The 25603-nt window shown below is 33.6% G+C and overlaps 1 protein-coding gene across 2 annotated transcripts in view; it reads left to right on the top strand.

The window, feature by feature from the left end:
• AP3B1 (adaptor related protein complex 3 subunit beta 1) overlaps nucleotides 1-25603 on the top strand; it is a 318879-nt gene that overhangs the window by 123614 nt on the left and 169662 nt on the right. For both annotated transcript variants that reach the window (XM_074282333.1, XM_074282332.1), the window contains exon 8: nucleotides 13101-13259. In XM_074282333.1, coding sequence (XP_074138434.1) covers nucleotides 13101-13259 — 159 coding nt within the window. The remainder of the gene's footprint in view (nucleotides 1-13100; nucleotides 13260-25603) is intronic.

Below are 25603 nucleotides of genomic sequence, written 5' to 3'. Positions count from 1 at the left end.
TTGTGAATTAGGAACCAGTTCATACCCTTTGATGCTTCATTGGAGATAATTTGCCTAAGAGTTTGAGGTCTGTTCTTCTCTTTCTCTATAAAAGCTACCTGTGGTGACAGTTCTTTTTGCTTTTTTTGCTCATTTTTAAAAGGTTGAGGTCTGCTCTTAGGGCAAAGAGGAGATTGTCCCAAGCTTCTTCTATGGGTAACAATGGTTTTAGGCTGTCCTGGGCTGGTGATGACTGACTTCCTTCTGGTGCTAAGTGGGGCATGGCCAAGACCCTTCTGGGGCTCAGGAGCTCACTAATTGCCGTTTGTATTTATGTTGGATGTCTCACAGCTAATTTGCTGATCCACTGCCTTCTGAACCAGGACAGAGGAGCCAACACTACTGTATTTTGGTGAAAAGCCTCCCACTAGATTCCCCCTGTTCCTCTCTGCTTTAGTTCTCCCTGTGTTGCTTCTGCACTGGCTGCCTTTTCTCCTGCCCAATTGAGACAGATCTTTCCTGAAGTTCTTCCAAAATATCTTCTGCTAGAAATTTGTTACACTCCAAGTAGTTGTGGGTTCTGTCACTCCAAAAACCACTTCAGAGTCTTGATCTGGTGTTGATCTGAGGGACACCAGGAAGAGCTCAGGTAAAGTCTTGTCTATTCTTTACCATCTTGGCTCCCTCCTCCCTTCCCTCCTCCTCCCCCCCAAGATCAGTTTATTTTCTATTGAAATGTCTTACATAGTGATCTATGATCTATTTTTTAAAAAGTATTTTTAACTTTAGTTAAATTTTTCTTATTGGCTTCTGTTTATTCCATTCTAATTTTTAGTGGAATTTGTTGCTTGGGTAGAGTTTTGTATGACTTATGCTAAACAATTAATTTCTAATTTTTTAATTCCAAAGATCTTGATATTTCAACATTCTTTCAGATGCTTGGTTCATCTCTTCCAGATATTTTGTTGAATTTATGTCCAAACTGTGTTTTTCTTTGAGGTATTGCTTTTAGGTGTTTTTAGAGGGATTCTCTTCTATGTTTATCTTGAACCTCCCTGCCAATGTAATTACTTTTTTTTTTTTTTTTTGTTACTCATTTTTAGTATACTATACTATACTACTATTCTAATCTTGTACTTGATGTTAGAGCTGGGTTCTGCCATACTTTTGGAGAGAAAGTCTTGGCTGGTTCTTTTGTTGCTTTATTAGGGTTTCAAGGTGTTTTGTTGTTGTTGTTGTTGTTGTTGTTATTTTAGGGTCACAGGAACAGAATAAGGAAAACTTGCAAGTTTTCACTGCTCCCAAAGTGGTCAGATCAGGACAATATCTTTTTACTGTCCCCATTGTCCTACCTCTTTTGAGTCTGTTCAGAGTTAAATTGCAACTCCACCCCTATTAATGATATGGAAAGCTCTGTTGGTTCAGTGGCAGAACTGTATGTTCTACCAGTTTATTCCATCTAATACCTCAGTGTGGTTTTGAAGGTGACATGGAATGAGCCTGAGACTTTATTTCTCTGGTATACAACCTGTTTCTGGGTACTTACATTGGTTGTATGCTTCTGGCTAGACCTTTTCTCCAGTGTCCACAGATTTAGCTTTCTGTCCCTTGTGATGAGTCACTGTGAGTATTTCTGGATTTTCACATCAGGATTCATCCTGGTGAATTTTCTTTGCACCTTTTTAAAAAAAGGTGTCAGTGGACTGGATCTCAGTATGTTGCTTCCTTTCATTCTGCCATCTTGATTCTATTTCCCCATGCTATCAGAATTTAAGAATAGGCCTTTTCCTTTTTCCATTTTCTAGTATACTTCGGGAAAGGGCCTTGTAAGTAGAGATATAGCAAATCAAAATCATGATTAAAATTTTCTTCTAGGATTGCTTAATACATTCTTGTTAACTGCCTTCAAGAAGTCTCTTTTGTAGCCATTGCTTTAGAAGAAATGCTAAGTTTTCTATATCTATTTACCTTGAGTTTTCTGAAAGAAAAATTTATTTGAAGTATTAGGTCATGTAATTCATCCATGATCTAAGAATGAATCTATTTGTGTAATCTTTTTGTTATCTCTGCTTTGTCATTAGACTTTCTCTCCCTTATAGGTTTTCTCACCTTGAACCCTTTCCTAGGACATTTAAAAAGTCATTTATTTTGAAAATGTATCTTCCAAAAGTTTTTGTAGTGCCTATTTGTTGAATGGAGGTGACTAGAACCCTGGGATCTTGACCCTGGCTTTGCTTAGTGGAATATAAGTGCTAATAGTAGTAGGTTTGTCATGCTGGAAAGGCTTCTCTTCTAATGAAAAGCTGTTGTGTCTGCTTCCAAGAACCAGCTTTGTTAATTATGGAGAGGTTTATCACCAATAAACTGTCTATTTGGTGATGAATTCTTTGGCCCTGACAACCCATAAAATAAAAATAGAAGATAGGTATTAATCATATGCAATACTCATGCCCCCTGCCTCCTCAGGCTTTTCCAGAAATCTCTGGTAGAATGACAGGAAAGATGAAAGAAGTCTTTAAGAATCACCTACTTTTTGTATTTTTTCATTTTTAAATTGGGTGTTGTAACTCTAAATTTGACTTCTGTGTCCTGTAGTTGAGTGCTTATTAGTGATGTCATAGTCTTCTTCGGGAATGAAGGATAAACAAAAAGTATAAGTATATTTTTTTGTATAGGAGTAATTTTGGAAGTCCTTATCATAAAGAAATTAAGAAAAAAAAAAGCATTCTAACTAAATGGAAAGATGGCTCATAAACACCACTCAGAGCAGGGATTCCTAACTTCTTTTACATTACACTCCTATTTGTCAGTCTGGTGAAGCCCACGAACCCTTTTTAGCATGTTTTAAAAATACATAAAATTAAAAATATAGTATTAGGAAGGAAACTTAATTATATTAAAATTTTCAAAACCCAACTAATTCATGGACTTTATTCTTAGATCTCCACCTTACACAAAGAAAGACATTGTTAGAGCTAATTTTTTTTAAAATTCAGTGACCAAATGCAGTAACAAATAAAGTTTCTTAGAACATTTGGTCATTTTGGGAAATAGTATTCATGAAAAATGTTTTCAAAAATTTCACTGAAAATATCAGCAGTTTATGTACAAACTGTGGTTATAGAGGCAGCTGGGTGATGCATTGGAAAGGAAGCTAGAATACCCAAGTTCAAATCTGATTTTAGATATTCATTAGTTGTGTGACCCTAGACAAGTCCATTAATAGCTGTCGGCCTCAGTTTTCCTCAACTATAAAATGGAGGTGATAGCAGCTCCTATCTCAGAGAATTGTTTTGAGACCAAGTGAAACAGTACTTAGCGCACTACCTCACACACAGTAGATATTGTATAAATGCTTCCCTTTCCTATGGAGGTTGAAGAGAAATTCCACTCATAACTCAGTGAGACTTTCCAAACTAGGTGGATATATACTTTAATTAAAACCCAGCGTCTTAATGAAAAAAGTCAAAATAATTGAGACTTATTTTGTGTGACTTATTTTATAAAATATGTGTCAGAAGAAGGGATGACACAGGTTCAAAGACTATAAACAGGTGTCACATCTCTAGTAGAGTTTGATCTGAGAAAAGTTGAACATCTTTTAATAGATAGTGGAAAACTCATTGATGTTGAAGTCAATGCTGAAGCAACTGCCTCTGTACAGTCAGACCACCAACTTGTTTGAGAAATGTTCAAAATTAGAATATAACTAGAAAAACAATAATATCGAATAAAAGATATGGCATGAGATTGAAACAATTAAGCCTTGCTCTCTTTAAATAAAGTATGAGAACTAGATAATGGATAGTAGAAATATCATTGACCCAGATGATCCATTTGAAAACCTTCATTAAAATGTCATAGCTAATCCTGTAGCTTTTGTGCCATATATCTCAGCTAATTTCCTTCAAAAAATTTAACATTTGGTGCTTTCACTTCTTGCCTGCTCACTCTTCATTTAACTCTCCAATATTGCTAATTCTCTACTAATCCAATGTTATTTTAATCCTCCAATATTACTAATGATTTTTAACCTTTTTTAAAAGATCCCTCACTCTTAGAATACTTCATGGCACATTTTAGGCACTTAATAAATGCTTGTTGTTGATATGACTTTACTTGTACTTGTACTCCCTCAAGTTGCCCATGATGCTGTAGTTGCCATATCTAATGGTCTTTTCTCCTATCACATCTTTCATAAATTTAGAGCCAGAAGAAACTTTAAAGGGGTTGGACCCAACCTCTAAGAAGGGGAGATTGAGGTAGAGAGCAATTATAAGCTTTGCTCCATGGTCTCATAGCTAATAAGTTTCTAGGTCTGGATTTGAACTCAAGGCTTTCAGTTATCATAACCAGTACTTTTCCCACTATATTATTGAATTTCAGATTGTAAAAAATTAGCAATTAACTAAATATCTTGTAGGACATGACTTAGTGATTAGAATTGCTTGTCAGAAGTGAGCTTTATGGACCAAGATGTGGTAAATCCCCACATCATCAATATAAATATCAAAATATTCTGGAGAATTTAACAGATAAATTATACTGAAATAGGAGAATTATCATAGGCTAAACCTTATTTACAATTGTTTGGGTATAATATTGATCTCAAGAACTTAACATTTTTAATATATGGAGCCATCCCAGATAGAAAGAGCTGGCCAAGATAAAAGCTTTTGTGTGACCTTTGTGCTATGGAACTTGTGTCAGGCTTCTTGTAGTAGGCTTATATGTTTTTATTCAGTTAGAAAAAAAGTTAAATTTTGTCAGCTTTACATATTCACATGCACACCATATTTTTATTTTTAGTTCTAGTAAAATATGCAGCACATTTCAATTTAGTAAATAAAAATATCTTCTGAAGACAAATATGACATAATTTGTATATGTACATTTTAAAATACCCACATAGGTCAACATGAAACAAATTTTCTTAAAAGCAGTATTGAGTGTAATAGCTTTTTGTTCACATATTTTGCCAATGGGAAATTTTTATAATTAATCAATCCTCTGACTGAAAAATTTGCCAGAAGGCTGATTTTTTTTTTTTTAAAGTATAAATTTTTTTCCCCCCATGATTCTATGGCTAAATTTCAGGAATTGAAGTCAAGTTCTTTGGTCTGTGATTTGTAGATTATACTCTGTTACCTCTTTTCAAAATTGGGGTGTTTGGCTTTTTCTACTCTTAGGATACTGCTGTTGTTTTCCCCAAATTTTTCACAGAACTCTGATAGTAGCTCACGTATCTCTTTACCAGTTCTTTTTTAGTAGCCCTACCCATATTTATATTTTCAATGATTGATCCCTGTAGTGATTGTTGGTCAGGCCATCCAACCAAATCTGCTCTCTTGACAATAATTATTGCAGGAGAATGATTAATAAATAAAACTAAGAGTTGGTTTTATGAAAAACAAAAACAAAAAAAAAACCAAATAGATAAGCCTTTAATTAATTTGATTAGAAAAAGAAAAGAGGAAAATCAAATTGTTAGTCTCAGAAATGCAAAGGGAGAACTTTCCACCAATGAAGAGGAAATCAGAGCAATAATCAGGAGTTACTTTGCCCAACTTTATGCCAATAAATTTGACAACTTAAGTGAAATGGAAGCATACTTACAAAAATATAGATTACCCAGATTAACAGAAGAGGAAATAAATTACTTAAATAATTCCATTTTAGAAAAAGAAATAGAACAAGCTATTAACTCCCTAAGAAAAAATGTTTTCTGGGAGCAGGTTTCTTGGGGAGCTTCTGGAGGCAGGCTCAGTTTCAGTTCAGTTTCAATAATCATCAAATACAGCCAGGAGTTAAAGTCCAGATCCTTTATTGTCTCTTTCAAAATCTTATCTCCTTCACTTGGGGCTCGGCTACTTTTCTGGAGGCCTTCCTCTCTCCTTGATTCCTGAGAGCTCTTGTCCCACTATCTCCAGCCAACACAACAGCACAAAGGTAGAAATGGGAATGAATCTTGACTCTGCCTCCAAGAGTGTGGGATTATGGGTTTCTGCCTTGTGAATCTCCTGGAAGTCAATCCTAGTTCTGAATCTGCCAAAGTCCATGAGCAGGCTTTTCCTTTAGACTTGTGAATCTCCTCACTGAATCCTGGCTCTGAATCTCTTTCCAGTGGGCTTGTCCTTTTATATGTTCTCTAAAAGTGTAAAGTCTAATGTGTGAACCTCCTTTAAAAGTGTGAACTAAATGTTCTTGTCTCAATTTCTGGCCCATAACATCTCCTTGTAGGATCAGATCTATCATACTGAATTAGATAATTATTGTCTCTATTCATTCCAGTGACTTAGCACCTTGTAAGAATCCTAACAGATTTACATGTGAATTCTACTGAACATTTAAAGAACAATTACCTCCAATACTATATAAACTATTTGAAATAATAGGGAGTGAAAGACTCCTCCCAAATTTCTTTTATGACCCAGACATGATACTAATACCTAAACCATGTAGGATGAAAACAGAGAAAGAAAATTAAAAACCAATCTCCCCAAAATTTAAAAATTCTCAAATAACCATCGATAGTATAAAATATTTGGGAATTTATCTTCCAAGGGAAAGTCAGGAACTATATAAGCAAAACTTCAAAACACTTTCCACACAAATAATTTCAGATCTACACAATGGGAAAAATATCAAGGCCTCTTGGATAGGTCAAGCAAATATAATAAGGATGACAGTACTAACACAGTATACCTAGCTAAGGTCAAAATGGGTCCATGACTTAGACATAAAGAATGAGATTATAAACAAATTAGAAGAACATAGGATAGTTTACCTCTCAGATCTCAGAGATGTGGGAAAAGTGGGACATTGAAACATTGTTGGTGGAGTTGTGAATGGATCGAACCATCCTGGAAGACAGTTAACAAAAAGTTATCAAACTGTGTATACCCTTTGATCCTGCATTGTTACTGTTGGACTTATACCCCCAAACAGATCTTAAAGGAAAGGAACCCACATGTGCAAAAATGTTTGTGGTGGCCCTTTTTGTAGTGGCTAGGAACTGGAAACTGAATGGATAGCCATCAATTGGGGAATGGCCAAATAAATTATGGTATATGAATGTTATGGAATATTATTGTTCTGTAAGAAATGACCAACTGGATGATTTCAGAGAGACCTGGAGAGACATATATGAACTGATGCTGAGTGAAATGAGCAGAACCAGGAGATCATTATACATGGCAACAACAAGTCTATACAATGATCAATTCTGATGGACCATCTTCAATAATGAGATGATTCAGACTAGTTCCAATGGTCTTGTGATGAAGAAAGCCATCTACACCCTGAGAGAGTCCTGTGAGAACTGAGTGTGAATCACAATATAGCATTTTCACATTTTCTGTTGATGTTTGCTTGCATTTTGTTTTCCTTCTGAGTTTTTTTTTCTTTCTAGATCCGAATTTTCTTGTGCAATAACACAAAACTGTATAAATACGTATACATATATTGGATTTAACATATATTCAACACGTATTGGACTACCTGCCATCTAGGGGAGGGGGTGGGGAGGAGAGAAAAATTTGGAACAGAAAGTTTTGCAAGGCTCAATGTTGAAAAATTACCCATGCATATGTTTTGTAAATAAAAAGCTTTAATAATAAAAAAAAGAAAAGTTTTTTCATGATCTTTGTTCATCTATACATGAGTTTATGATGAGTATCCTTGTTTTTATTGTTTTTTCTACATGATTAAATCAAGGGACAAATTCTTTGTTTAATTTTCTTTACTAAATGAACAACACATCTTCCTGCTTATGTTGATATTTAATAAGTAGGTAATAATAATTTGAATAATAAAATTTTGGAACCGAAAGAATCTTAGTTGTAATTTAGTCTCTTTATTGTTTTCTAGAGAGCTAAATTAATATCCCTAAATCACACAGCTACTTATTGGTAGAAATTTAGGGGCAAAGTTTTTTCAACCTGTATCAAATATCCAGTGTCAGCCTTATTTCACGATGAGACAGGCATTGTTGGAAAGCTTAAATGGAAGAATTTGTGAGCCATTTTCTATTTATCAGAACACAGTGTAATCCCTTTTTAAACATAATGTCAAAATCCTGTGTTTTTATGTATTTGTTTAAAGTCTAACAACCTTACCTACTTTTGTGCAATTTATTTAACAAGTTGAATTCAGGATTTTATTGTAAAAGAAGAATAGTTACTATGCTTCAGTTATTAGGACTGCTGTAATTTAATTTATTTTTAATAGATAATAACTTGCCAGTGAAAGGAGCCAACTTGTCATTATCATCATCTCTTTCACTACTTTGCCAAAACAAACAGAAAAAAACAACACTCTTTTCATGCTCTATGTTCACAAGACATTTTAGATCTTGAAGTGAAAATTTACAAATATTTTCATTTGCCCATACTATATTCTTGTGAAGTAAAGAGAAATGTTACATTTAATTTATTTTTTTAACAGATGATTAAGATGAAGGGTGGGAAATTATTGGCTTAAACTCACATAATGAGTGCTGAAGCCACAACTAAATCCAAATTCATCTGTGTCTTAAGATAGAATTACTTTTTACTCTATCAATTTTCAGACTTTTACTTTTAAAAAGTCTTTATAAACACTTTATAGTCTGTTTCCATGGCTTCTAATCCCTCCCACTTATGATTGTCTTGAATATGACATTAAACACTTGTGGTGTAGTCACAAATAAAGCATCTTCTCATTGACCACACTTGTGTTTCAAGGAACCCTTAGAGAAGCTCTATGGCATCCTAGATTACTGTGGCACATCATTTGAAAACCACTGTACTTGATTAGCTTGCAACTGAATGTAGAGCCAGAAGAAATGAGAAGTGTTGTGGGCTATTGAACACTGTGAATTTTCAGTGGTTCAACACAATGTTACTTAGCACAGGTGTTTCTATAATTGTGATATATTGGGGGAGATTCAGTGTTCAATGGGCCTCAAATCCATACTTCCACCTGTATGGTGTACTGGTTACTCGGCTGTGGTATAAAACATGGAGAATGTTAAGAATGCTTGGTGCTTTACAGATGGAGAAAAATATCAAAACATTATCTAAACTGCATGATGCTTCATGTAGACCTGTTTTATTTTGAGCAAGTGATTTTTATATTTAATAAAATAATTGGAAAAAATTCACAACATTTTCCTTGTGGAGAGAGAGCTTCTATGCTTGAGGGAGAGTCAGTGAAAAGGTCCACAGTCCAGAGATAGATTTTCTTGTGTGGGCAACAGCAAGGAGGACCAGTGTCTTTGGATTGAGTTCTGTATAGGGAGGCATAAGTTATAAGAATTTACCTGTTGACAGGTAAAGCGGAGGGCAGGCATAGGCAGGATTTTGATTGCCAACAGAACATTTTCCTAGAGGTCCTAGGGAGCTCGTGATGTTTATTGAATGAGGATGTGGTGGATAATTAGGTAGATTACTTTTGACAGCTGAGTAGAATATGGATTGTAAGAGAAACTTGAGGCAAGTGGACTGACCAGCAACTGTTGCAGTAAGCCCACTGTGAGACGAGATAGCCTGCACCAGACAGGAGAAAAGATGGTATATTTGAGAGATGTTACAAAATAAAATCAACAGGTCTTAACAAGAGATTGGATATGGAGGAGGTGAGAGAGAGAGCAAGCAATCCAGAATGGCATCTAATGTTGTATTGGAGACTGACAGTATGGTGGTATCTTTGATAGTAATAAGTACAGAGCGGTGGTGGTGGGGGGAAAAAGATGAATTTCGTTTTGGACATGTTGAATTTAAGAGTTGGAGATGTGAGATTGGAAGTCATTAGAAAGGTTAGGGCAGATAGGTAGAACTAAGAATCAGCATAGAGATGATAATTAAATCCATAGGGGCTGATGGATGGAATAGTGCAAACAGAGAAGAGAGGAGGAACCAGGATGGAAGGCCTACATGTAGTGAAGAGGACATGGTCTAGACATGCATTCATCATTAGAGACAGAGAAGGAGTCATCACATAGGTAGGAGGAAAACCAGGAAAGCATAGAATCCCCAAAACTTAGAGGAGAAAGTATTTGAAAGAGGACGGTGATTTGCAGTGTCAAAGACATCAGAGGATGAGGAGGGAAGAAAAGGCACTTGGATCTGGCAATTAAAAGATCATTGTGTTACTTTGGAGAATATATATTTGGTCCTTCATCTATGTAAAAGGTACTGGTAGTGTTAGGCACTAAGGATAGCTCGGAGAAGAAATCTTAGATTTTTGACACTCATGAAATAAAATAGAAATGACGTTCCCCAAACTTGATGTTTGATAAATCTTTAAAAATAGTTTCTTTATTGTTGATTTAATCCCTTCCCCATTATGATCACTTTGAATTACAAACAAAAGTCAATTGTATTGTCCATAGTTTCTATATTGATTCCTACTTGAATTTAAAAATATACTATTTTGATATGTTCCTTCTTTCATCAAGTTTAAAGTGATTTTACTTATCATATTTTAGGCTAATAGTGATATAAATATAAAAGTTTTTAGCTCTTAGTGAAATGTCATTACATAAAATTTAGTGGTAATAGTATTTTCTTTCTAAGTATATTCTTTAAAGATTCAAGCAATAGCTAGTATTTATATAGTTCTTTATGGTGTAGGAAGTCTTTTACATATGTTATCTCCTTTCATCCTCAGAACAACTGTTTTAGGTTAGTACTGTTTTTAATACCTTTTTATCTTCAGAGGCAGCCAGGATATTATATGCATAGTAGTGGTGAACCTAGTATCAAGAGGACCTTAGTTGAAATCCAGCCTTAGACATTTATTTAGCTGTTACTTTATCTCATTTTCCTCATGTATAAATATGGGAATAGTAATAATACCTACCTCCCAGAGTTGTTAGGCTCAAATCAGGTAATAATTGTAAAGCTCTGTGTAAAGTACATTTCCTGGCATATTCTAAATGTTATAGAAATGCTACCAGCTACTATTATTATTTTACAGTCGAATAAACTGAGTCTGAGAAAGATCTTAACCTTTTATTTTGTGATTTATTAAGGGAGAAAATTGTTTGTTTTTGATACATGTTACAAAAATTACTACTTGTGCCTTTGTAAGCCAAATAACTAAAATCATGATGTCCTTTGTTGGAATAATGAACTTAAATATTAAAGAAGTATATTAATTGATACAGAGAGACAAATGTGAAAAAAGAATAAAAACTCATTAAAAAGTGACATTTTACATGTCTCTGAGGACTTTAATTACAAGTTACTGTGCTGAGTGGATTACTAAATTAATCATGCAGAAATTTGATGAGAGCTGAGGCATATTTGTTTGATTTTACTTAACTACATATTGTTGCAGGATGCTTAAGTTTTTAGAGCCTTTGATTGTTTAGCTGTCACTTTATTGGTTTCCTAATGCACTAAATAGAACTAGTTTGGGCCTAGAGCTGTACAAAAGAAGAATCAGTCAACTGGTTTTAACTTAGAAGTATAATTCAATTGCAGCCTTCTTTTGAGTACTCCTAAGAGACTAGTAATTTCTTTACTATAAATTATGCATTCTAAGAAAAGTGACAGTATTATACTTTAGAATTCATTATCGAATCTAATTATTGTACATTTCAAATGAAATAATTTCCTTTAAAATGCCAAGTCAAATATGTGTTGTCTGCTTATAATTTCTCATCTTATATCTTTTTTTTTGTTAGAAACTGACTTCCTTTTTTCCCAACCAAAATCTGAAAATGTTTATATATATTTTGCCATTTTTTTATATTATTGAAATAAAGAACCGGTTAAGAGACAACAAATAATTTTTTGCTCAAATAATTTCTTCTAGTACTGATTATTATATTGAAATAGGAAAGTAAATATATTTTTGCTCTTTTAGGCTGTTCAATTTAAATAGAATATTTTTGGCATTTTTTTGCAGAGGAATAATAGACTCATCTATGCAGGGTATTGTATCTTGAATTGCATTTTGAGATCCTTTTTTGGGGGGTGGGTGAATACATAATTCTTTTCCTTTTTGTGGTTTCTCTTTAGAGCCCTTGGTGTCTTATTGTGGATATAGTTACAATTCTTTTACTTCTTGTGCACAATTTTTATTTTGATATGATCTGGGAAGTTGAGACTATTAGAGAAAATATTTCTCCATCTTGTTGGTCATGTGACTCAAAATTATTTCCTGACTTAGAATGGACTGTCTTTTCCTCACCTCTTCAGTTTTTTAAAATTCTAGACTCAGAATTATTTTTACCTTCTATAAGAACCATTTCCTTGTCCTTAACAAGCCATTTATTTTCCTCTGAAATTATTTTATGCTTCCTGGATATTTCATATAGCTTGTTTTCTCTGTCCTTAAAAGTATGATGTGGTTTTTTTGTATGTACTTGCATTAAGTATGTGTTGGCTTTTTTGATAGAATGAAATTCTTTTGAAAGCAGGGACTCTTTGATTTTTGTCTTTGTATTGTCAGTACCTATCACAGTCTCAGATCCAAGATAAGCACATAATAACTGTTTGTTCAACAAGACTAAAGGAATTTTAAAAATACTTACTGGGATAAATGCTGAGAATACAGTTACTGGCCAAAGGGCATTCCCTAAACTTTGGCAGTTTTCATTCTAACAGAAAAAGACAACAAAAGGACTTTAATATTTAATATTGAGAACGTTGTTTTCCAAAGCTTCAATAGCCATGACTACTGAGGAGGTGAGGGACCACAGTACTGAAGGATCAATTGTCAACTTGCATTTTCACAAGATGTTGCTGCCCTTCTTCTTGTTGTTGTTGTTTTTTCCTTTTAAATTAGGAACTTCACTGGAATCACCAGAATCTTTTAAATTAGGGCCTAGTAATCTGCTATTCCTAGGACTGTTGAAATTGGTGTCCTTTGCTATTTCAAAGTCTGAGGAGAGTAGGATCATGAATCAGTTACTCAAGTTATTGAGAAAGTGGGTAGAATTTCTCAGATTTTGGTAGATGATAGCAATGAGGATTGGGAAAAGATAGTAAGTATTAATTTTATTTACCTCAAAAAAGGAAAAGTTGCTTCTTTTTGTCCTTTAAGCGAACAGTAGTTTGCATGCTTAATATTTGTGTCTTTAGGACCTGAACTTATTCATGGAGTTTAATTTTTTTTTTTTTTCCTTGCAGGATGACAACCTAGAAGAGAACAGTGAAAAGAATTTCTATGACTCTGATGAAGAGCAAAAAGACAAAACTGATAAAAGGAAGGTACCATATGCTATGGATCCAGACCATCGACTGCTCATTAGAAATACAAAGCCTTTGCTACAGAGTAGGAATGCTGCGGTATGTCAAATGTTTTATTCCTTTTATATCTTTAAAACATCCAAAAAATCTTTCTTAAAAAGTGTAAGATACTTTAATAAATAATCTTTAAATCTTTAAATGATAATCTCTAAAAATGCTTTCTTGGGGGCAGCTAGATGGTGCAGTGGATAAGAGCATCAGCCCTGAAATCAGGAAGACCTGAGTTCAAATGTGACCTCAGACATTTAACACTGCCTAGCTGTTTGACCCTGGGCAAGTCACTTAACCCCAATTACCTCAGGAAAAAAAAAAAAAAAGCTTTCTTTATGTATTTGTGCTAGTGGTACATATTTTGTTTATTGATATAAACTAAAACAGAATAAATGAAAGTAGTGTGAAAGTATCTTTAATAGCAAAAAAAAAAAAATGTGCATAACTTTTATTTTAATGTGACAGATACTTCCCAACACACACCTAAACACATTCAGAAGGAAATTCACTTGGTCAGTTGTTAAGAGAATGAAGATATGTGACTAAATTGAATAGTAGAATACAAACTAATTGATTAATAACATATTCAAGTACTTTTCTTTTTTTTAGGAAAAATCATTAAAATAGTTTGTTTTTTTAATGGAAGTTCTTTTCTTTCTTTTTTTTTCTATAATAGCTTTTTATTTTTAATATACGCACAAAGATGGTTTTTAACACTTTCCCTTACAAAACCTAGTGTTGCAAATTTTTCTTCCTCTCTTCTGCCCCCTTCCCTTAGATAGCAAGTAATCCAATATAGGTTAAACATTTGTAATTCTTCTAAACATATTTCCACATTTATCATGCTGCACAAGAAAAATCAAATCAAAAAAGAAAACAAATGAGAAAGAAAAAAAAAGCAAGCAAACAACAACAAAAAAAAGTGAAAATACTATGTTGGGATCCACATTCAGTCTTCACAGTACTCCTTCTGGATGCAAATGGAATCTCTCCATCACAAGTCTATTGAAATTGGCCAGAATCACCTCATTGTTGAAAAGAGCTAATAAAAATATATGTGTATGTGTATACATACTTTTTTTTAATTATAGCTTTTTATATACAAAACATTTGCATGGGTAATTTTTCAACATTGACCCTTGTAAAAAGTTCTGTTTCAGCTTTTCCCTTCCTTTCCTCTACCCGCTCTCCTAGATGGCAGATAATCCCATGCATGTTAGATATGTTAAATACAATATATGTGTACATACTTATACGGTTCTTGTACAAGAAAGATCAGATTTTGAAAGAAGATAAAAATAACCTGAGGAAAAAAAAAAAAACAACAATGCAAGCAAACAATAACAGAAAAAGTAGAAATGTTATTTTATGGTTCAAAATAATTTCCCAGTGTTCTTTCTCTGGGTGTAGCTGGTTCTATTCATTACAGATCAATTGGAACTGATTTGGATCCTCTTTCATTGAAGAGAACCACGTCCATCAGAATTGATCATCATGTAGTATTGTTGTTGAAGTGTATAATGGATCTTCTAGTTTTGCTCATTTCACTCAGCATCAGTTCTTGTAAGTCTCTCCAAGACTCTCTTTATTCATCCTGCTGGTCATTTCTTACAGAACAATAACATTCCATAACATTCATGTACCATAACCTATTCAGCCATTCTCCATCTGATGGGCATCTATTCAGTTTCCAGTTCCTTGCCACTACAAAAAGGGCTGCTACAAACATTTTTGCATATGTGGGTCTTTTTCCCTTTTTTTATGATCTCTTTGGAATACAAGCCCAGTGGAGACACTGCTGGATTAAAGAGTATGCCTTTGGTCATAGTTCCAAGTTGCTTTCTAGAATAGTTGGATCAGTTCACAAATCAAACAACAATGTGTTAGTGTTCCAGTTTTCCCACATCCTCTCTAAAGTTTATCGTTATCTTTCCTGTCATTTTTTCTTATGACTAAAAATGTCTTTAATTTCTTTGTCTGAAAATTGTCTATTCATATCCTTTCACCATTTATCAATTGGAGAATGGCTTGTATTATAAATTTGAGTCAATTTTCTATTTTAGAAATGAGGCCTTATTAGAAATCTTTGATGTAAACATTTTTTCCTAGTTAAGTAGCTTTCAACCAGGTTTTTTGGTAGCTGTGCTTTACCTTCAGAAATAAAATTACAAAAAGGATTAATTGTATGATTTTTGAGAAAGAAAACTGGTACTTTAAGAAGTATCAGTGATTAACTTAATTTTTTTTCTTTGTTGTTTTAAGAGAAATGGAGCATAAAGATGAACTTATTAACAGAATAAACTTTATTTTAAGCATATATATCTACTTTGAATATTATATTATCTTCTTAGTCATGAAATCTTAACTTTTCTCAAGGGCTTAAAGTGTTATTTTCTTAGTGAATTTCCTTTCTTAGAGAAATTTGAAGTATTAAGATGTTTATTTCTTTAACCTTTCATTTATTCTGGATTGGGAAGGGGGGAAGAAGGGGAATTGGGAGCCTAAAATAACTTCCATTATCTGGTGCCTTAAGATTTGCAAAGCATTTTTTCCAAGATAATAAACCTTGATAGTCCTAAAGTCTTAATAGACATAATCTTACAATTTCTCATTAATCACTTATGTGGGTCATGACAATAAAGTGTTAACTAAAGTAAAGGAGAATATTAAACTTAATAGGAGATAAAAATAAATGTCTTCAAATACTTAAATAGATATCCTAAAGAAGAATGAGATTTTTTTATTTAGTCATTCAATAAGTATTTTGTGTCAGGCATTATGCTAGTGTTGAAGATTCAAAGAAAAACTGAAAATAACTCTAGCCCTCAAGAAGGTATCATTCTGTGGTGATTGGAAGCATACAACAATTACAGAAATAAGTTAATAAACATAAAAAATAAACATACAAAATGTGGTAGTTCTATCTCCATGCATATGTACAGGTTGTCTTCTATGTCTGGAATGTCCTTTCTTACCTTTTAGAATCTTGAAAATCTTTCAGAGTTTAATGGTAATGCTACCTCTCATATCTTCCAGCTGTTTTCCATTTCCATTTATCAGTGTTTCCTTCCCTGTCCTATGTTATTTTGTATGTGTAACATAATGCGTATGACACTGTTTTAAATAGTAGGTGGTACCTATATTTGTTTTCTGTTAAGTCTAATATTCTGGGATTTAATAATTAATGTTATTTTAACACCTTGACAATTGTGACATGATCAGCACCAAGTATGTTTGGATGATCATCTTGTTCACAAAAACTTCTTATTCTCTTTCAAGTAAATTAATCCCTAACAGAGCATCTTCTACTTATAAAGTCTTTTTATTTATTTTTTAATCTATTAGTAATCCTTTCCGTTAAAGGATTAAAGTTAGTCTGACATTATTTGTTCGTCTCACACTGAGATCGAAACCCTTTTAGGACAATCAGGTCTTCTTTTTTGTTTTTATTCACATTATTATCATATCATTTCCTGTTAATCATGTTTTTTCAAATCATTTGCAGAGAAAATAGGACCAAATAAAAATTAAGCTACTCTCTTCTCTCCCTTTTATTGGATAATATTTTCTCATGTACCTCAATTTTTTCCCTCTTCATAAAGAAAAAAAAATCATTTTTCTTACCTTAGCTTTAAAACCAGAACAAGAACAATAAAACTGACTAGCTGTTGATCATTCAGAGCTTTGTTATTCCTGATACTGTTCTTCTGTAATCATCCTATGCTTTTTATTTATCTGTTTTCTCCTCTCATTCATCTTCTAGTTTTGACTTTTAAAATTTAACAGTAGAGCAAGTAGAGCAAGAGAGTCAAAATGGGAAGTGATTGATATCAATTTTGCCTTTGTTTTTTTCATATTTTCCTCCATAGAAGGGCACAAGATTGAATTCTTATGGAGAAAGCTAAGAAAAAGTTTCAATGAGTCACTTTTCTAGCCCACGGTTGATAAGATTTCTGAATACACTGAGGTGCTGTTGGCCAGCTGTATAGTATGGTAGCAATAGGTGGAAGCAGCATTGGGTATGGCTGCAGCAGCCACCCAGAAACTAAGGATGGTAAGAGAACTGAACACCTAGACAGAGAGAGATCCTAAGGTATTCTTGTATGAAGACTGGGAGTAGGAACAGGTGACATCTGGCAACTTTCTAACTCATTACCCAATTCTGCGTCTTGGTTTGAGGATGGAGAGGAGTGGTTGTAGAAGTAAAAGAGCAGGTACTCTTGTGTTGGGAGGAAGGGATAATTTCCAGAAAAATAGCTATGTGCCTCTAAGCCAAGAACAGAATGGGGATTCAATTCTGATCTTTAGTTCTATACATAAGCCTACAGTTGAATAAACTAGGGTAGGAGACCAAAACCAAGAGGTAGCCAGTTGTTCATTTACTTTGAGCCTCTTGATGAGATATACAATGATTAAGTCCAGCAGCATTTTATGGAAGTAGCCATACACAAGCCAATAGCAGATCCAAACTGAGTTAGAAATTTGCAGAATGCAAATAAGAGGAGTGTGTAATAGACCTTTTCCTGGAGCAGTGTTGGAAACACTGAATACTCATAGGTCCTCAAACTGGTCTGTGAAAGCATCAGAACAATATAAAAGACAAAACTCAGGCCAGACATCTCCCACCTAGATATGAACAAAAGAAAATAAAATATAAAGTTGAAATAAGCTGGAAAAATAAGCAAAAAACAGAAAAAAGAATCTGATCATGAAAAATTATGAGGTAGTAGAGAAGATCATATATGCAGATGGAGAAAAAAATTATTTGAAAACATTTATAAACAAAAATTTCAAAGAAAAATACATATTGGACATGATCCCAATAAGAATTTCTAGAAAAACTTAAGCATTAAAAAAAGAACAAAAACAATTTTTGAAATAATTAAATAAGAATGATGAAGGAAAATTTGGGAAAAGAATTGAGAGTTACCTAAGAAGTTATCTAAGTTACCTAAAAAAATTAATGCCTTCAAAAAAGAGACACAAAAAGTATGACAGTCGTTAAAAATCAGAATCAGCCAACTGGTAAAAGAGGAACAAAAACAATAAGAAAAATAATTCCTTAAATATGAGAACTAACCAATGAAAGTTAATCACTCCACAAGACATTGAAATAGAATGAAACATCAAAAAACTGAAAAAATATAAGAAAATGTGAAATACCTTATAAGAAAAAAAAACAATTTGGAAATTGAGAAAAGATCATTTAAGAATCATTAAACTACCTGAAACTTTTGAATAAAAAAGCCTAGACATACTTTGAGAAATTATTAAACAACAACTACAAACTGCCTATATATCTTAAAACCAAAGGCAATGTAGAAATTGAAAGACTCTGCCAGTTACTTTCTGAAAGAAATCCCCAAAATGAAAACTTTCAGGAATAGTATAGCCAAATTTCAGAACTTCTGAATTACGGAGAAAATGCTGAATGTAGCTAAAACAGACAGACAAGCAAACAAATATTCAAATATTGTGAAGCCATAGTCAAACTCACAAGATTTAGCAGCAACCATTACAAAGGTAGAAGATTTGGAATATACTTGAAGGCAAAAGAGCTAGTATTACAACCAATAATAATGCATCCAGCAAAAATGAGTATAATTCTACAGAGAAAAAAACAAACAGGATTTTCAAATATTCTTGATGAAAAAAAATCAAAGCTTAATTGAAAATATAACATTTAAAAAACTTCAGATTGAATAAAAGTATAAGAAACTAACCATGACTGAGAAATTATAATAGGGTAAATAGATTAAACTCTTTAAGTCTCTCTTTCAGAAAATAGTACTTGGGACTCTTCAGAATTCATCACAAGGACTGTTAGAGAGTGTCTATTTAAACAAAGGGCATGAGTGTAATTTTGTTATTGGGAGTATCTCAAAAGAAGAATGGAAGGATGAGGGAGAGGGATGCACTGGGAAATAGAGGAAAGGAAAAGAATGGGGAAAATTATTTCACATAATAGTGTGATTAAGCAAGTGTTTGTAAAATGGAGGAAAGAATGAAGGGGGGGTTGATGGGATGGCATCACATTTGAACCTCAATGTGTCTCATTTGAACTGGTTCAAAAAGCAAAGAAGATACATTAATACATAATTGGATATTTAAAGAAATGGAAGATTTTTCATACCCATCATCTTACCCAACAGGAAAGTAGGAGAAAAAAGGATCATAAGAAAGGGAAAAGAATAAAAAGAGGGAAAAATTAAGGAAAGCAGTGATCAAAAGCAAAAACAGGCTCTTAAGAAGGGGACAGGCTTTAAAAGAAAGTGATCTATCTATCTATCTATCTATCTATATGAATAGAATGGATGTAAATATACAGTTGGCAATGTTGTGATTGAAAATGGGATGAGCTCATCTATAAAATAGAAGAGAACTGCAGAATGCATTAAAATTAGACTGCAACAACGTATTGTTTACAAGAATCATATTTGAAAGAAAAGTATGGAATTAATATATGGACCTGAACACAATCTTTTATGTTCCAGCTGAAGTTTAAAAAAACAAAACAAAACAAACAAACAAAAACAAACAAAAAAAAAAAAAAAAACCAGGAGTAGCAGTAATAATCTCAGGCAAAGCAAAAGCAAAAGTAGACCTAATTAGAAAAGATAATCACGAATGCTATGTTTTGCTAAAGGGTATCATAGGCAGTAAATCAATTTTAGTACATTGTACACCATCCAGATTCTTGGAGAAAAAGTTAAATGGGAAGGATTCTGGGAAAAGGGTGGAGTAGGTTGGTAAATTTCAAGCTCTCCTGATTTCCCCCACAAATAAAACAAATTAGTGGCTCAGGGTGAAAATACACTGGTGAAGAACCTAGAAGACTTGGGGTAGAATGGGAGTTCTCCTGTTACTACTGGCAAAGATCTGAAGAAAGGCCCTGGGCCGGGGGTTAACCTGTTTGAAATGCAAACACCACCAGGCTAGCTCCCTAGAAACTTCTGGATGTGGCGGGAGCCTCAGCCGCAACCACAGAGATTTTTACCTCCCAGACTGCTGAGTCCGGTTTGAATTAGGGAAGAGCCCAGCTGTGCTGCTGACACTGATCCTGGGCAAGAAAGAACCAGCGCTGGGTGAGTGCAGAAGCAGGGACACTGCTGGCTGTGGACTCTTGGAGGAGTTTGAAGTTCTTGGTGTAGGATTCCTGGTCAGAGTGGAGAGCTGAAGGGAAGCTTGAGGCACCTCTCCTCCCTCCTCCCCCCCAATTAGAAATGGTGCTGCTTATACTAATACCTCTTATTTAAAAAAAAAAAAAATGAACTGGCAAAGAAGTAAACTCCACCATTGAAACATAATGGGAACAGGAAGACCTGGCTTTATTTTCAGAGGAGGAAAATGTAATTTAAAAAAAAAAAAAAAAAAAAGCTTCTACTTCAAATGTAAGACGGCTCCCTACCCAGAGAGAATTGATAGAAAAACTCAAAAAAGAATTCAAAAATTAAATGAAAGACATTGAGGAAAAAGTAAAGTTAAAGTCATCCAAGAAGAATATTAAAAAAGTTAACTAATTAGAAAAGGAGACACAAAGTCTCAAAGATGAAAATAATGCTATGAAAATTAGAATCGGCCTAAGGGAAGCCAGTGAAGCTTTGAGAGACCAAGACATAACAAAACAGATTATAAAGAATGAGAAAATAGAATAGAATTGTGAAACATCTCATAACAACAGATTTGGAGAGCAGATCAGGAAGAGAAAATATAAGACTAATTGACTAACAAAGCTGTGAACAAAAAGATAACCTTGACACAATAATTCAGGAAATAATCCTAGAAAATTGTCCTGGAAAGCTAGAACATAAGGGGAAAAGTAGACATAGAAAAACATCCACTGATATCACCACCTCAAAGAAGTCCTTTATGGAAAAGTGATAGGAATATTATTGCCAAATTTTGAAACCCCCAGATCAAAGAGAAAATTTTGCAAGAAACAAGAAAAAGATGCAAATATTCTGGCAGTACAATTAGAATTGTACAAGACATCAGCAGCTATAATAAAAGGCTGCAAGTCCTGGAATGCTATGTAACGACAAGCAAAACAACTGGGCCTGTGGCCAAAAATATCATATCCAGCAAAATTTTGAATGAGAAGAAAAAAGGGCCTTCATTGGACTTGCAGATTTTCAGGACTTTATATCAACCAAATCTATATTTAACAGAAAATTTAACATATAAGAAGCAATATGAAAGAGCAGTTTTAAAGAACTCAACATGGACAAATAGTTTTTGTTTGTTTTACACACAGGAAATTAATCCCTTATGTTTGAGGTTTATATGAACTATAGGGCAAACTCAAAGAAAGATTGGCAGAGTAAAGGTAAAAATTGTTATACAAATGTATATTTGTATAGGAGGAGGAGGAGGAGGAATAGATGACAGAGGCATTAGAAAGGGGAGGAAGAAAACTTGTAGATTCTGAAAACCTACTCACATTGGGAATGGGTTCAATGGGTTACACTATATATAATAATACCTTGAAGGGTATAGCACCCTCCAAAATCTATAAAGAAATAAGGGAGGAAGGATGGGTAGATGGGGAAGCAACGGGTGAAGGAAGAAGTCAAGGGAGGAATCTTTGGGTGGAGAGAGATTAAGTAATAGTCAAATTATGCAGCAGAATTTAATGAAAAAGTTGGGAGGGATAGAGATGTGTATGTGTGTGTGTGGGGAGGATATGAATACGTGTGTATGTATATATCTACATATGCATATATAAATATATCCTTTTTTACTATAGCCTGCTTGGGGGTGGAGAGGATGAAAAGGGGAGAAAGAGAATAAAGTAAAAAATGTGTTCAGCAGAGGACAAAAGAACGATTTACAAGGAAGTAAAGAAAAGATAAACAAACTCATGGGTATAATTGCTTCTACATGTGTGTGCACACACACATTCTTAAATTGATATTTGTTATATATTTTGATGTTCTTCTGGGCACATTAAAATGTTCTTTTTTCTTTTATTTCACTTTGTTTTGTATTGCTTTTCTCTTTTTATTGTTTCTTATTCTTATCTTATTATTATAAATTTGGAAAACAAACAAACAAAAAAAAAAGTTAAATGAGGTACAAGAGAAAACAGTTAGTAAAATACCCCAAGGCAGAAATGAATTCACAATTAAATTCTTCCAAATATTTTTTTTAAGTTAATTCCAATACCATGTAGACTATTTGAAAAAAAAATAGGCAAAGGAATCCTATTAAAGCAAATATGGTTTTGCTAGCCCAAATAGAGAAAGAAATTTATAGATCAATTTTCTTAGTAAATATTGACACTAAAAATTTTAAATAAGATATAAGCAATATGATCAGGCTGGGATTATATTAAGATGTAGGACTAGGTTTGTAGAGGACTGCAGATATTGAGGAACTCTGGAGAAGTACACTTGACGCAAAGATACTTATAGCGGGTTATTAACTCACTGTGATTGATGAGATAATGGTTCTCTAATTCACATATACTTATTATTTAGTAAGGTGATGTAATAGTTCTTTAGTTCACATATACTTAGTGTGCTGTAATGATGTAATCGTACTGAGGTATTTAAGAGCTGAGAAGGACTGGAAATGAGACATTACATGTTTGACCATCCTTTTGTGGCTCTCCTGCCTCCTGCACTCCTCCACTGAGACCAAGGCTGGTCCCAAGATCCTCCAGAGAGCTAGTCTGGACATTGGCACCCAATGTGGGGCTCTAAAAAGCATAGTATATTTTGTCACCCCAATTTGGGAGCTCTAGAAAGCACACTACAAGATCTATATTATTAAAACTTTAAGCATAATTGACTATGTTAGTAATAAAAAATAACAAAAAATATGTGATTATTTCCAAAGATTGAAAAAAAAAGTTTTTGACAAAATACAATACCCTTTTCTGTTAAAATCATTAGAATGCATAGTTTAAAAAAAAAGCTATTTTAAAAAAACAATCATAAGTAGTATCATTCTAATATAAATAGCAATCATTATCCATAATGGGAATAAACTAGAAGTCTTTCCATTAAGATCAGGAGTAATGCAAAGATGTTCATTATCACCATTGTTTTATGGTTACTTAGAAATGCCAGGTAATTTTACTAGAAATATTAGGTAAAATGCATAACTGAACAAAAGAAATGAAAAGAATAAACAAGGACAACAAGGAAACAAAAGCATCTCTTTTTGCAGAGGATATTTTATAGGTATTATTATTACCTTCCTGAGAATCAAAGATTAATCAAAACAACATCTTTTAACTTTATGAACTCAATTGCATAACTCAATGACAAGTTAGCCTCATGTAAATAAGTAAACATATTAATTCCTCATGAGTAGGCTGAAACAATGTAATCAATGTGACATTTCCTAAATTAATTTATTCAGTATTGTGCCATTCAGCTAAGAAAGAATAACCTTTGACTTAGAAAAATAATTTTAAAATTCATCTAGAAGAAAACAGTAGTATCAGGAATATCAAGGACATAAATGATAAAAGTGTCCAGGAAGGGTGCCTAGTACTACTATATATCTAACTATTCTACAAAGCTATAATCATCAAAAGTTTGGTACTAGATAAAAGTAGAGTGATTGTATAGAAAAGATTAGGTACATAGTGAATAGAAAAAAATGATCCCAGTAAACTAATGTTTGATAAACCCAAACATCTCAGCAATTAGGGTAAGAACTCACTATTAGACACAACTCTTTCAGAAATAATCTTTCAGAAAGTGGGAATAGACCACCATCTTACACTTTATATGAAGAGAATCTTAATTTGGGTAATGATTTAGATAAGAAGGATAATATAAGCAAACTTGTGGAACATGGAAAAAAATTATCTGTCACATTTATAGTTAGGAGGAAAGTTCATGACTAAATAAGAAATAGGTTTATGAAGGAATATTGATAATTTGATTACATAAGATATTTAAAAATGCACAAAAATAATCAATGAAGCTAGAAGGAAAGATGGGAATTGGGAAGGTGTAATCTTTGTAGCAATTTCTTTGATAATGTTAAGAGGTTAAGAGCCATTCCCTGATTTATAAATGATCAATGATCATTTGGAATCAATGATCAATGGGATATGCATAGGTATTTTTCAGAGGAAGAAATCAAAATTTTCAATAATCATTTGAAATAATTCTCTAAATAGTTAACACTTGTTATTCAGTTATGTTTGATTCTTCATGATTCCATAGACTGCATTGTCCTTGGGCATTTCTTGGTAAAGATACTGGTGTGTGGGGCAGCTTGGTAGTGCTATCTCCTCTCATAGAGGACCTGCTCTGAAGTCAGGAGGACCTGAGTTTAAATCTGGCCTTAGAAACTTAACATTTCCTCTCTGTGTGATCCTAGGCAAGTCACTTAACCCCAATTGCCTCAACCCCCTGCCTCTCCCCTCTAAAAAAAAAATATGGTATGATTTGTCATTTCTTTCTCTAGTGGATTAATTCAAATAGGTCTGTGGGGTGTTCAAAAAAGACTAGCTCCTCTTTTGTGAGGGCTTAACAGAACCTTTTTCAGGGATGCTCATCTGCCTTTGGTGTTTGCCTATCACCCAAGATGCCCCCATGACTCCAAGAAGGTGTAGCATACACAGCAGCCACACTCTGGTCAAATTGTCTCAGATGAGCCAAATCCGGCTGAGGATAACTCAAATCCTTTGATAAGTTAGAAGAATATCAGCTTCAAACATGTGAAGACTTCCTGTGATGGAATGGGCAGATAAAACAGTTTGTTCCAGTAGCCATGAAGGCATCTGAAGCAGGTTCTGTGAAGCACTTAAGCTTGATAACATATCAAAGATGCCAAAGTCAGCCACTGCCTCCTGTGCCATCTCTGATAATATTTACTTTTGTTTTGCTACCAAACTTCTGTGACTCTGGAAGAGAAAGTGAGGTCTCTTACTTACATCTATTGTATACACATGACAAGATATTACTTCCTTTATGCCATTGATCATCTTTGAAAATTGAAGACACACAACAATTCAAACAGAAGTTAAGTGACTTCCCCATAGAGTCTGAGGCTACTAAGTGTCTGGGTTGGAAATGAATCCAGATCTAGCACTCTATCTGCTCATCCACTTATTTGCCTTCCTAGTAATATTTAGAGAAGTGCAAATTTTAAAAGATTCCAAGGTATCACCTTATTCCCATCAGATTAGGAAGATGGTAGAAAAGGAAACTGATGAGTTAGGTAGCATGTGAGAAAACAGATATGTTATTGTACTGTTGGTCATGCTGTAAAGTAGTCCAACCATTTTGGAAAGCAATTTGGAGTTAAATCCAAAACCTGTTTTAAGTGTCCTACCTAACTTTCAACCTAACAGTACTGATACTTAGTTTCCTTAAAAAGATCAAAGACAAAGGATAAAGATCCCAAGTACATAAAAATGTTTATAC

Source organism: Sminthopsis crassicaudata, chromosome 1 (assembly GCF_048593235.1).
Source record: "Sminthopsis crassicaudata isolate SCR6 chromosome 1, ASM4859323v1, whole genome shotgun sequence".
In the NCBI taxonomy this organism is placed as follows: Eukaryota; Metazoa; Chordata; class Mammalia; order Dasyuromorphia; family Dasyuridae; genus Sminthopsis; species Sminthopsis crassicaudata.
Note: the sequence above shows the minus strand (reverse complement) of the source record. Positions and strands in the feature narration are given on the sequence as shown.